The sequence below is a fragment of the Dendrobates tinctorius genome, unplaced genomic scaffold (genome assembly GCF_039654945.1).
Source record: "Dendrobates tinctorius isolate UK_male_01 unplaced genomic scaffold, ASM3965494v1 ptg000116l, whole genome shotgun sequence".
NCBI classification, from domain to species: domain Eukaryota; kingdom Metazoa; phylum Chordata; class Amphibia; order Anura; family Dendrobatidae; genus Dendrobates; species Dendrobates tinctorius.
In genome coordinates this window covers 27224076-27237943 of record NW_027361784.1, presented here as the reverse complement: position 1 = coordinate 27237943, position 13868 = coordinate 27224076, and the positions used below count along the sequence as shown (strand labels likewise).

The 13868-nt window shown below is 44.3% G+C and overlaps 1 protein-coding gene across 1 annotated transcript in view; it reads left to right on the top strand.

The window, feature by feature from the left end:
• The first annotated feature begins 360 nt into the window (after window positions 1–360).
• Window positions 361–13868, top strand: part of TMEM65 (transmembrane protein 65) — a 53874-nt gene continuing 40366 nt past the window's right edge. The window contains exons 1-2 of the mRNA XM_073590301.1: window positions 361–614; window positions 1256–2070. Coding sequence (XP_073446402.1) covers window positions 1794–2070 — 277 coding nt within the window. The 5' untranslated portion in view covers window positions 361–614; window positions 1256–1793. The remainder of the gene's footprint in view (window positions 615–1255; window positions 2071–13868) is intronic.

Genomic DNA, 13868 nt, shown 5'->3' with positions numbered 1-13868 from the left:
GGGTGCGGCTCAGATATCAACAAATTATACGGTAATTAATTTTTTACAAAGTTCTGAAATTTTTTTAACCACTAATATAAAAAAGACCCTGCCGGTGACAGTATCGCTGTAATAGGAGCGGCCTGAAGAATCCTATTTTCAAGTCATTTTTACCGCACAATGAACGACGCCGTAAAAAAAAGAGAAAAAAAAGTCCCAGTCGCGAAAGGGTTAACACTATGCACCTCTGAAGTTGATTTTTGGGTAGTTTTCCGCCCCGCATATTGCACAGTATAAGCTGTGGCACAGTAACTAGTGGGCAGTCCCGTCCTGCTGATGGTTTTATTATGACCCTCTCCCGGTACACACTGACCCTCAAACGCCCCTCTAGGCAGCGCACATCGCACTGCGCATGCGTCAGTCATCGCGGACGCGCCCCGGCGTGCTCGCGTCATCCTGGCAGTTCGCCCGGACCACGCATGCGCACAGTTTGTCACTGCTGGGGCACAGAGTGGTGCGGACTCCACCACGCCTCTCTCTTCCCGGTGACAACGCTGTGCCCGCCGCTCCCGAGTCCGGGGAAACACGGCTCCGAGGTGACCTGGACGTGCTGCCTGCAGGGTGCCCCGGGCAGGGTGAGTGGCTGCCGTACCGAGCCGTGCCCCGGTGTGTAGAATGCGCGGCTTGTTATTAATCCCTCAGTGATACATTGTGTCTCCCGATGCTGGAGCGTCACCGCACACCCAGACCCTATGTGAGCAGTCGTGTCCCCTATCTATGCACGCTCACCTATGCACATTCACCCCTCCAGGGTCATTCACACTGGGATTCTTGCCTATCTTGGTCCAGGCGGTCGCTTGAAGATTGATCTATGCCAACAGACATACCGGTGAGGTTCATTTATACCGGTGACACTTGCCTATCTCGGTCCACGCAGACACCTGAACATCGCTATAGGCGGACGGAGCCACCGAGGGTCACACCTGCTGGGTAGCTACTTATCTTGGTCCAAGCAGTCACCTACTCGTCAGTTTATGCTGACGAACACACCGAGGTTTATTCCTACCGGTGAACCTTGCTTATCTTGGTCCAGGCAGTCTACACCAAGGCTCATACCTACTAGAAAACTTGCCTGTCTTGGTCCAGGCAGTCACCCGCACACTGATATATGCTGACGGACACATCTGTGCATTCTTACAAGGAAGCTTGCCTGTCTTGGTCCAGGCGATCACATGAACATTAATATATGCTGACGGACACACCTGTTCATTTTTAGGAGGAAACTTGCCTGTCTTGGTCCAGGTGATCACATGAACGTTGATATCTGCTGACGGACACACCTGTTCATTCTTACAAGGAAACTTGCCTGTCTTGGTCCAGGTGATCACATGAACGTTGATATCTGCTGACGGACATAGCGGTTCATTATTACGAGGAAGCTTGCCTATCTTGGTCCAGGCAGTCACCTGCACATTGATCTATGCTGATGGACACACAGGTTCATTCTTACGTGGAAGCTTGCCTGTGTTGGTCCAGGTGATCACATGAATGTTGATAGATGCTGACGGACACCCACAGGTTAATTCTTACATGGAAGCTTACCTATCTTGGTCCAGGCAATCACATGAACGTTGATAGATGCTGACGGACACACAGCGGTTCATTCTTACGTGGAAGCTTGCCTGTCTTGTCCCAGGCAATCATCTAAACATTGATATATGCTGACACAGACCAAGGTTTATTCTTCTTGGTGAAGCTTGCCTATCTAGGTCCAGGCAGTCACCTGTGTATTGACTATTGGCACTACAAGGACAATGTCCATGCTTGCACTGTTGAGCCGGACTGTTCTGCGTCCCGCTATCTCTCCCAAGCCGTGGAGCTGGCTGGGGATGAGCGTCAGGAGACATCCCAGGAGCTGCCCCATCTTGCTCCAAAGCTGCCGGCTGTTGGGCACGCACCCGAGGAAGGAGCCCATGGAGTCCCTGAACACGGCACAAGGAGCCAGAGACTTCATCTACAGCCTGCACTCCACCGAGCGGAGCTGTCTGCTGAGGGAACTGCACAGATTCGAGTCCATCGCTATTGCACAAGGTAAGACGCAACAGATGCCGGTCGTGTATGTGGCGCCAACCTATGCCGTAGCGCTGCATTAGTTTATGTTGTCTACTTTGGGGCTTGCCGTCTATTTTCCCATGTGGGATCATGTTATAGTGAAACAGTCCTATGTCAGTGTGGGAGTAAACTGGGGAGCCCTCAGGGAGTGAAACCCAACCATGGCTGCATCTGTAGAGGACGACGTGTGTGGCTCACAGAGGATGATGAGGCTGTGACGCTACAGATGGGAGCTTTATATCAGTTTCCTTTCTCCTCATCTGTTGTTATTACACAATAGTTATGTTTCCCAAGCGGACTGACAACCAATACGACACCAGTACTGATGCCACAGAGGTTGTCACACAACTTTCCGGGTTCCAGATGGGAAATGTTCTCCGTTCTGGACGGTGCAAAGCCAAACAGGTTGCGTATTACTGACCGCGGGAAAGTGGGGTGACTGCTCCGCTGGGATCCAAGTTGGCAGCGTTATTGATTAGGGTCGAGGGTCAGGAATAGTCACAGGTGTCGCCTATAGACTAGGACATGTCGGGTCACATACAGTCCGTCCATGGCGTTGGAGAAACGTTTTGACAGTGATCTGATCAACATCAGCCGGTGATGGCTGACTCCGAGAGCGAGGAAAAATCCATCAATGCCCATAATCGTATGATCTTAGGAGGGATCTTGTGTTTGTGGATGTAGCAGAGCTGAGTTTGTCATTTGCCCAGGCACCTGATGAGATGACTTCAGTGAAGGGTGTGGGTTTACCTCTTGTCATCTTTGATGTAAAATTATAATGTAGCAGGTCGTAGTCGCCGTCTTTCTTGTTCTGGCAGCCGGCACTGGAGGTTTCTGGTGCATCTTCTATATCTTTCAGTTTCCAGGGACTCTCCCTAATGAATAGTTGGCAGGAATCTATTTTTTTAAAGTGCATTATTGCTTTGCACATAAAATAAATGCCAGAAGAGTCGACAGACAAACTCAGCTCTGCTGCATCTGCATATCCATATAGTACAGGGTCAATTTGTCATTAAATGCTATATAGACTGCATTCTTTGTGCATCTTAATAGGACGATGTTGAAGGTCCCCCCCCCCTCCGTGTAATACTTGTAGATGTCGCTGTGCATTGTGCCACGTGACAAACACCGCTCAATCTATATAATTTATATCCAGTCTATGCTTTATATCCCATATACAAAAGAACGCAGTCAATGACTGCTTGTCAAAGTTATTGCTTGATCTTTCATATGTGATAAGCTACAAAGAAAAAAATCGATTTATAGTGATCCGGCCCTTTAAATGATCCATGATTTAAATGGCTCCTGCTGCTTTTGTAAAAGAACCTGTAGAGCAAGAGTTGCCCATTATCTGCCATTTACTGGCATCGATTGGTTACAGAATGAAACGTTACCAAAGCATTGAGGTAGACAATGCAGGAGTAGATACAGGCAGCCATAAAACAGCCGATGTCTCCAGGGATGCCAAATGGAATGCGATTTTCTGGACATACAATATTATGGAATTGTCATATATGCAATTGTCTAATACAGTGGTTTGCTCTCAAGGTGGCTGACATACTGCAACTCCCTGTAGTTCGAAAAACATTAGAAGGCAGATTGAGATCCACACCCTGCATAAATTGATGGGCAGTGTGGATTTCTGCATACGTTTGCTATGGCAAGAGCAAAAATTTGTTGTGGATTGTCTCCATTAGCTCATACATCAGCACAGCTTTTACCCTGCACTCATTTCCTCTCCACATGCTTTTTTTCCAATTCTGGAGTCTGTTTTGCCTCCCTGTGACTGTAAATGCTTTCTCTCCTCTCCATATTGTAAATCTGTATATAATCCCTGCCTGCCTTGCTGTCTAAAACAATTAAAGAAGGGATTTGCAGAGCATCAGATCCAGGAGATCTGACAGATAAATCACTTTTTTTTTGAGGATCTTTGTTGTGCCATACCAGGCAGGAATGGCTTTCTCCATGCTGTGAAGTTTATAGTAGCGTCTACAAGGTTAAGCTGGTCTTGTCTATATCATTATTGCACTCATTTCCTGCACTTTCATCCTAATCTGTGTACAGCCCCTGCTCTTTCTCTGACTGCTATCTCTAACAGAGAAGGGAGGGGGTAGCAGAGGGCATCAGATCCAGGAGCTCTGACAGATATGGCACTCATTTCCTCTCCCTGTGCTTTCTTACTAACCTGTAGCCTGTTTTGCCCTCCTTGAGACTAAACGTGCTTTCCCTCCTCTCCACACTGGAAATCTTATGTATTCAACCCCTTCCTGTTCCCCTGCTTCTATCTCTAACTCATAGAGAAGGAAGAGGGGAGCAGAGAGGGATTAAAATCCAGGAGCTCTGACAGATAAAGACTAAAGAAAAAGCTGCTTAATTTTGCATTTAGGATGCAAAAAATAATCTGAGAGGCCCAGAGTTGCAATACCAGTCACAATTCGTACAGACCCTTTAAGAAAAGCATAAAAATGCAAATAAAGCCAACAAATAATATTGTGTTATGTGATTGAATTCTATTAAATTCAAGCTTTTCTTAATTTTTACCCCATTAATCTCGGCCTCTAGGTTTTTTGGGACGTTGCGGTAGAATCCCGCCAGATACAGTGTAAGTGACTAGAGGAGAACTACAAGTCCCACCATGTGCTGCAGGAGAATGTTGTCAGAGGCGTCTGCGTTCCTTCTGTTCTCAGGGCCAGAAATAACTCGCTCTTTGTAGCCGCTGCCTTTTCTTCTCCGTTTTCAGTCGGCTCTATGCGTTCTATGGAAAATGTGAGGCGTCATCCCCGGGCTGAGGCTGGCAGTCGTCCCTGGGCTGGGGCTGGCAGTCAGGGCGCTGCCTCGTGTGCTCCGCCATGACTGAGGCGAGTCAGCCGGTGTCCAGAGCAGTGATTCATACGTCTCCGTGTGCTGGAAAGGTGTCAGGCGGCCTCTCCCCAGCCTGACTTCTTAAAGCCGCGCTTAAATCTAAAGCAGTCGTCTACTGTGCGGCGGGCATTAGTCACGGTGGGGTACGGGAAAGTGTCTGAAGTTTCTGGAAGTGACTGAAATCAGTGCTCCTGGTGGGCCGGGGGACTCCCTGAACATCCTGTCATATGCTAAAACCAGTGGAAAGAACATAAACAGTCGCCACGGCAACAAGGCAGAACTTTAGTCTAACCTGTATGGGATAAGGTTTGAAGATGTGTTCTGTTGCTAGGGGCGACGGTTCCTTTTACTTTTGACCTATTTAGTCTTCAGTCCTTCTCAGCGACACCCTGGCTGCCTTAGTATAAAAAATGGCGTACTTTGCACCAAATCTTTAGTGCCCTCTTTTCTCTTACTGGAGTACGAGGGGCTTAATTCATAAAAGGGGGCGTCCATCTTAATGAGTTTGGCTCCTCTTCTGAGTTGCCTGCTCCTCCTTGCGCTGCATCGGTAATGCTGGGAGTAACCTTTCTGGGGTACGAAGCGCGGTCACTTTTAATTTGGTGGCCGAGCGTGACCAGACCCCGGCGTGGCTCTTCCCCAGCGCTGTAGCCGATTCTAATTGGTGTGAAAAAGCCAAAAAGTGCGAAATATTTGCTCAACTCCCCGTTAATCCAAAACATTTTGACTTTTCAAAACTTTAATTCCAGTTTTCTGGAGTAAAAGCTTTGATAAATCGGCACTTGTATCTTTTTTTTTTTTTTTTTTTCTTATTTTAATTAACTAAAAGGGACAACCCCTTTAAGAACAACCACCATGACGTAATTATGAATGCTGCAGCCTATCGGCAGCCACTGACGGACTTCAGTGGTCGTAACGGTTTCCATGTGGGAGGAGTTTATTGGAGTGGGTGGGGTTTATTACTATAGGATCTATAGAGTAATTTTACAAAAACTTGACGACACATAACTTTGGGCCTCACAAGTAGATAAGAAGTGGCAATACTATGGTCGCTGGGTCCTGTGGATGGATGCTCATTTTCTGTCATGGGGGAAGGGTCTAAATGCAAATTTGGTCTCAAGTGTCCGCTGTGCGTTACCAGACCTTGAAAATGTCCTGTAGGGTCAGTTAGGGCCTCTCTGTTGATCAGTGTGGATGACGCTCCAGCTCTTATATTATGGAGCTGCAGCAGGGGTTCCAGCGCAGGCGCAGCCTTTATCCTGTGCTGCGGGCAGAGAACCCGTCTCCTGCACATGCTCTGTATTGATGCACACACCAGGCACAGCAAACTGCACATGCTCCAGTTTCTGGTGGGGAGCAGGCTGTGGTGTTTAAGATGTTTATAGTATCTCCCCTTTAAATAAGCCCCAATTTTTTTTTTCACTTTTTTTTTTTTTTTTTTTTCTTTGTAGAATATTACAGATGGACTTTCCAGTGCTTGAGACAAGAATGTGATGTAAAACTGTTTGGAATGTTACAGAAGTTTTTTTGCAACACGTGCAAAAATTACATGATTTTTTAAAGTTTTTTTACACCAAACTTTTTAAGATTAGGAAGAGCTTAGCGGTGTGGGGGTGTGGCTGTAAAATTCATCTTAGTGTACAGCAAAAAAAAAATGACTGAAAATTATTCCAGACTGTGATGGGGGTATCTTTCTTGATGGATTGATGAATTTATTGCGTGCTGCTCCAGAGACTGTTCATCAGTGGCAGGCTTGATGAATCGGGCTCAGAATGTTTCATACTAATGTTGGTACATACGTACATGTATCTACGGTATGTGTGTGTAAAAATGTGTGTCTGTATTAGTATGTATAATGCACATGTTGAAAATATATATTTTATTGCACACATATATACATATTATACACATCTGTCTATGCATATTGCATGTGCAATATACACTGCACACACATTATACATACACAGTGTGCCCGTAATAAAATGTGTGTGTATATATGTATGTATACACACACGCACATATACTGCTCAAAAAAATAAAGGGAACACTATTCCATTTGCAACAGGCTGTTTGAGTTCCCCTTACCGTTTGATCTCTCTCTTTATAGGTATATTTTTGAGTAAAGTGTGAATTGCTCTTTTATTATATAAACTATTGACAATACTGCATGTCTCCAAATTTCCAAGCAATAAACTTTATTTATTTTCAGAAAATGAGAAATGATAAAAATAACAAAAAACACAGTGCTTTCAGACCTCAAGTAATGCAAAGAAAACAAGTTCATAATCATTTAGAGACAACAATACTCATGTTTTAACTCAGGAAGAGTTCAGAAATCAATATTTTGTGGAATAACCATGATTGCTAATCACAGCTTTCATGCCTCTTGGCTGCTCTCCACCAGTCTCACAATGCTTTTGGGTGACTTTATGCCACTGCTGGTACACATATGTAAGCAGTTCTTCTTTGTTTGATGGCTTGTAACTATCCATCCTCTTGATTACATTCCAGAGGTTTTCAATGGGGTTCAGGTCTGGAGAATGGGCTGCCCATGACAGGGATTTGATGTGGTGGTCTCTTAATTTGTCAGAGCTGTATATATTTATAATATAATGTTTCTTGCTGTGTACTATGCCTTTAAGGTTACGTTCCGGCTCTTTCCCCGGGCTGTCTTGGTTTTCTTCTCTTTTTATCAGTCTTGCAGCTCCCTATAATTTGCTGGCGCTGGGTGGGACACGTTGCGCTTGATGACTAATCTGATGGCTGTGATTGATTTAATTGTAGGAAATTGTTCTGATAATCGTCAGTTTCGGAGGCCGCATTGATTTTGTGCTCGTCAGATGCTGCTCTGACGCCCGGTGAGTGATCAGCTGTTCTGTATGACGCTGAGCTTTTTGTTTCCCTGTTATTCTTCTTTTGGGCCTTGTGCACACCGGGCGTTTTCCCTGCGGTTTATTCTGCATTGCGGTTTTCCTGCGTGGAGCGGATAGTCAGGGTTAGCATACTAGATAATACCAATAAAAGGCTCGGAGAACATATCTGCTCCATGAGAAATGTAGGGGTGGAAAAATTGTATCACTGTCGCTTCCATATGACCTGCACATTCTGTATTAGGGGCACTGAGGATTTCAGGAGCGCAGGGCGTTGGCTTTGCAGCAGCCAGTGACCCACCATTATATCAGTAAAGACTTTTCTGTATGTGGCATCAGGGGAATATAGACCAGCAGATCAGATTGCAAAAACTGAGCTCTCTCAGCAGCACAGAGTATTTTAGAACTATGAATATTTTGTGTGGTTTTGACGCAGCAGATTTTCTCTATAATTTCTGCACCAACTAATGAATTTTGGTTACGGTACTTTCCTTAGATTTTTTTTTTACCTGCTTTTTAGTACGTTTTTCACCTGCATTTTTTTTTTTTTTTTTCAAAGTTCTGTTTTTAAATAAAATCTTTGATGCGGATGATGTGGACGGGTCTTATTTGTTATTTATGGGGAATTTTCATTCTGTTGCTCTAATTTCCCAGTGGATTAATTTACTTCTGACCCGGAGCGGAGATTCGTCTGTATGATCTGTGCGGTGAAGCCCCCATCACAGACTCTGCCACCCAGATGTTTGCTGCTTGATAATCCTACACTTCTTAGTAGGTAACTGCAGGGAGATTACACTGAGGATCAATGACAGGATACAGCCGCCCCAGGACCACCATCACGTTTATGGAGGTCCGCAGCCTGCAGCTTCCAATGACGCTGGCACTGATAATCGCTTTATCAGCGTATTCTAAAATAGGAAAGGGTCCTTTATAACTCTTTTTGATCCTTTCAATTGGGAAATACTGTATGTATCAAATGCCTCCTTTATTTTGCAAGTAAACCTACCATGTTATTTGAATTGTGGACCTGAATAACTAATACTGCCCCTATGTACAAGAATATAACTACTATAATACTGCCCCTATGTACAAGAATATAACTACTATAATACTGCTCCCTATGTACAGGAATATAACTACTATAATACTGTCCCCTATGTACAAGAATATAACTACTATAATACTGCCCCCTATGTAGAAGAATATAACTACTATAATACTGCTCCCTATGTACAAGAATATAACTACTATAATACTGCCCCTATGTACAAGAATATAACTACTATAATACTGCCCCTATGTACAAGAATATAACTACTATAATACTGCTCCCTATGTACAGGAATATAACTACTATAATACTGTCCCCTATGTACAAGAATATAACTACTATAATACTGCCCCCTATGTAGAAGAATATAACTACTATAATACTGCTCCCTATGTACAAGAATATAACTACTATAATACTGCTCCTATGTACAAGAATATAACTACTATAATACTGCTCCCTATGTACAAGAATATAACTACTATAATACTGCCCCTATGTACAAGAATATAACTACTATAATACTGCCCCTATGTACAAGAATATAACTACTATAATACTGCTCCCTATGTACAGGAATATAACTACTATAATACTGTCCCCTATGTACAAGAATATAACTACTATAATACTGCCCCCTATGTAGAAGAATATAACTACTATAATACTGCTCCCTATGTACAAGAATATAACTACTATAATACTGCTCCTATGTACAAGAATACAACTACTATAATACTGCTCCCTATGTACAAGAATATAACTACTATAATACTGCCCCTATGTACAAGAATATAACTACTATAAGGCTAAGTTCACAGGTAGCGGAACTCTTGCGGAAATTTCCGCTAGAATTCCGGAATTCCATTCCGCGGGAAAATCGCATTTTAAATTCCCGCGATTTTCCCGCGGAAAAACTAGCATTTTGCAAGCGTAATTAGCTTGCAAAATGCTAGCGTTTTCCAAGCGATCTGTAGCATTGCTTGGAGAACTGATTGACAGGTTGTTCACACTCGTCAAACAGTGTTTGACAAGTGTGACCAACTTTTTACTACTGAGGCTGCCTATGCAGAACGATCAGGGGAAATGAGGAATTACACCTCGTCCATTCAAATTAGTTGATTGGGGCATAGTGGTCAGTCTGGAGAGTCGATGCTCAATTTTTGGCCACCCCTCTCATCCTACCTCTAACTTGATTGTCAGCGCTGTTAATCAGGAGAACAGGAGGCGTAGCTGGACGATTGAGGGGTGGTGATTTTTAGATTGTTTTATGAGTAGTCTAAATCCCATGCCCAACTCACCCCCCCCCCCCAGAAAAAATAAATGCAAAAACAATAAAGACCCTCCGTAAAGATCCATCAATGAAAGGAAAGTTAAAGAAATTTGCAAAAATGATTCAAGCATATCAGAGCCACCCCCCATTAAATACCGACATTTTTTCTTATTTTTCTTAATTTTTTTTTTTTTTTTTTTAACCAGCACATTATATAGTAAAAATTTTTTTTACCCTGGGCTGGAAAGGGTTAAAGTAAACCCACGAGCTGCTGCGATGTAGGATCCATGCGGTGACTGATACAATGGGGGGGGGGCGCGCACACAGTAATGATAGGTTTGCTCTTTTTGGTAGGAGCTATGGCTTCTTCCTACACCTTTTTGGATTGGATCCAACGTTCTACTTTCTGGTTGTGAAAGAGACAAAGATTCTCAGTTCTGAGGATTTTCAAGATAATTGTCGTTTCATGTCGGCATCGCAGGATTCAGGAAAAGGGAGAATAAACAATCAGCGATTCTTGTGTCGGGGGGGGATTTTTTATTGCGGCTGAAACTTTAAAGGGGTTCTCTACTTTGGACAATTCTTACTTGATCAGAAAGTGTCGTCCTGCTGTGATCGCTGCAATCTGTGTGACTTTCTCTGCAGCACTCCCACAGGGGAAATGAGGAATTACACCTCGTCCATTCATATCTCTGTAATCCCAGGACTAGACAGGTCCTCCTGAACGAGGACACTCTTTATACGTATTTACCTCTCCAGAATACCCCCACTGCCCTTAGCCTTCTATTAACTTGGGGGGGGGGGGGGGGGGGGGTCTGGATATCTTTTCTTCCGCTCACCCACTATGACACCGCTCCATATTAGAATGGTTTATGCAGAGTAATATGGGCCTGAAGGGGGCGGTAGTGAGTGTGACTGCTATAGGTTTATGATCATCCAGCCGTTCCCATGGGTGTAATGTGAATCCATAATCTGCTCCATTAACATTCCCGACCTCCCTGCTCCTGACCGTTATATATATATATATATATATATATATATATATATATATATATATATATATATTACCCTCACCTTGCCGGAATGTGGCCGGTGGAGTATTAGCCCTAATATCGCTACATATCATGGAAGCCATAGGGGCTGGAGATCCTTTTTTAAAAAGAAAAACTTTATTATTGTCATTTTATACAGATGGTAATCTTTGAATTGTGGAACGCACAGGGTCATGTATGCATCAGCAGAACTGGATGTGTAACCCACCTATGTGGGTATCGCTAATCATACAAGCACTGCTGGCCAATATATATTCGGATGAGGTATGTTCAGGATCGGTAGCTGGACAGTATTGTACATTCTGAGGTCCTGCCTAAGAATAATGCCCTAATACAGCGCCCAGATGATGCCGTCCTGGGGGCGCCTGGACAAATCCGGTCCTGGTAGGCGCCCGGACAGATGCGGTCCTGGGGGGGGGGGCACCTGGACAAATCCGGTCCTGGGGGGGTGCCCGGACAGATGCGGTCCTGGTTGGTGCCTGGACCGATGTGGTCGTGGTTTGTGGCCGGACAGATGTGGTCCTACGGCCAATAGTAGATCTACATCGCCCAAGTAACAGGACCACACGGGGCACATTTGGGAGAGTTCAATAATGGCCCAAAATAACAAAACCGGAAGATGTTTCAAATGTCCGAAAAGTTTAAACTCAACAAAGGGGTGTAGCCGACCTACAGAAGTATTGGGCACCAGCTATGGGACGGGTGGGTGCATTTTAGTCCTACCAGACCTTCAGAAGACCCCCCCCCTCCTTCTTTACTGATGAGTAAAGCCTCACATAATCTTCTACTTCTTGTCACCACTAGGGGGTGCTCTACCTATATGACACCGATTGACCTGAATCAAATCTACATCCAGATCGCCCCCTAGAGGCCGCAATAGCCATGGCGCTCTGCACTGAGAAAAGGAAACCAGTGGAAATGTTCCCAGCGAGTTTACTTTAAGAGGTTTCTTCTTGTAGCTCCTCATATTCATATTTCATCTCTTGCAAGGTAAATAGTTGTACTCCAGCGTCCTGTTTGAATAGCAGAGCTCCTGATCTGACGGCTCATGGCAATGAATGCGTTCATTTATGTGGAATTCCTGCTGATGCTCTCGCCAGAGTAAACACTGCAGAGTTGGTGCGCGGCCCCGGGAGACGTCTATGCTGTAAAAATCGCCTGAAAGAAATAAACTCGGGAGTATTTGTATTTTAGAACGAGAGAAAAAAATAGAAGATTCAACAATTTCTATATATTGGTGTTAGGTAATCGGGGGTTTCTCTGCGGAGGGCAGTGGTGTGGAGTCAGCCATGGGGCAGTGTGATCATGGAGGCCGATGTTCACAAATGATCAGACACACACAACGATCTACTGGTTCCTGGATAAAGCAGTAGGAGACTGCCCAGAGGTTGCCCCTTCAGTCTGCCCAGAGGTTGCCCCTTCAGTCTGACCGTGAAAATCAGCCTGTACTCACATAGCTCAGGGGAGAAGCAGCTGCAGAAGATCGTTGTGATGTACAGAGCCCTCAAAGGAGGAGACAGGAGCTGACACATCACTGCCATCATCTGTACTCCCAATCAGTACATTCCTGATATCAATACAACTAGAGGCAGGAAATGGGGTTTAGAAGACATTTACTTGCAATTTGTTACAGGAATGGCGAAAAAGAAGATGCAGAACTGAGAACTGATTTGTCACGCCTGTTTTACATAGTCTGGTCACAAATCCTCAGCGCCTCTTCCTGCTGGAAAGTGAATATTATGAAATCTGAGAGTTGTATCAGTACTTTGCAGATTTAGGCTAAGTTCACACTGTGTTTTTCACCCGATTTTCCGTTTTTTTTTTTTTTTCGTTCGATTCAGTGGGTGAAAAACGCTGAAAAGTGACACGCTCCGTGTCCAAAAAAAACAAGCAAAGCACTGATAACAAAAACCAATGTGTGTGCAGGAGATTTCTGAGATCTCATAGGCATTGCTGGTAATGGAAAACGCAGCTAAAAATGCAGCAAAAACGCCCAGTGTGAATTCCACCTTACAGTCCTTCTACACCCCAAGGGTGCACATATTTTATAGACAGGTTACCATCTCCATCTTTCTGTACTTCTTCTTACGTTTTTTTTTTTATATTTTGTTTGATTTCCTTCCTGTTTTCAAGATCTCTGCTGTAAGTGAAGGAGACAAATGGGTGTTAGCACTCATCTGGTCAATGAGGCGTGTCCCTACAGTCAGCTCTGATTGGACAGTTCCAGAGTAAGGACCAATGATGCAATGTGCAGCTGTTCTTGGGTTCACGGGCGGTCCCAGCAGCAGTACCCCCCTGATCAGAGAGCTACCTCTTACTCCATAGATAGAGAACTTTTAAGGTTGGCCCTTTAACCTTCCTTTAGCATGAGCCTGATGTTCATGTCGGTGATATGTTGCAGGGAGGAGCGGCCCCTTCTATGTTTGCTGTGGGACGTCTGGAATGTCTTGCTGGCACTTTCCTGGGTACGCGCTCCATGTAGGATTTCCCAGCATAAACACAGCGGCCGGGCTGACAGTTACTGCCGACCTTTATGCCTCATTTCCCAGATATTTTCATAGTCGTCGAGAAAATTTATGCAAAATAATTTTATCCCTTAAGTATCAATTCCAGGATTTTTTTTTGGTTTCTTAGTAGCTCACGCACAACTTCCAGATCCAGTTATTTTC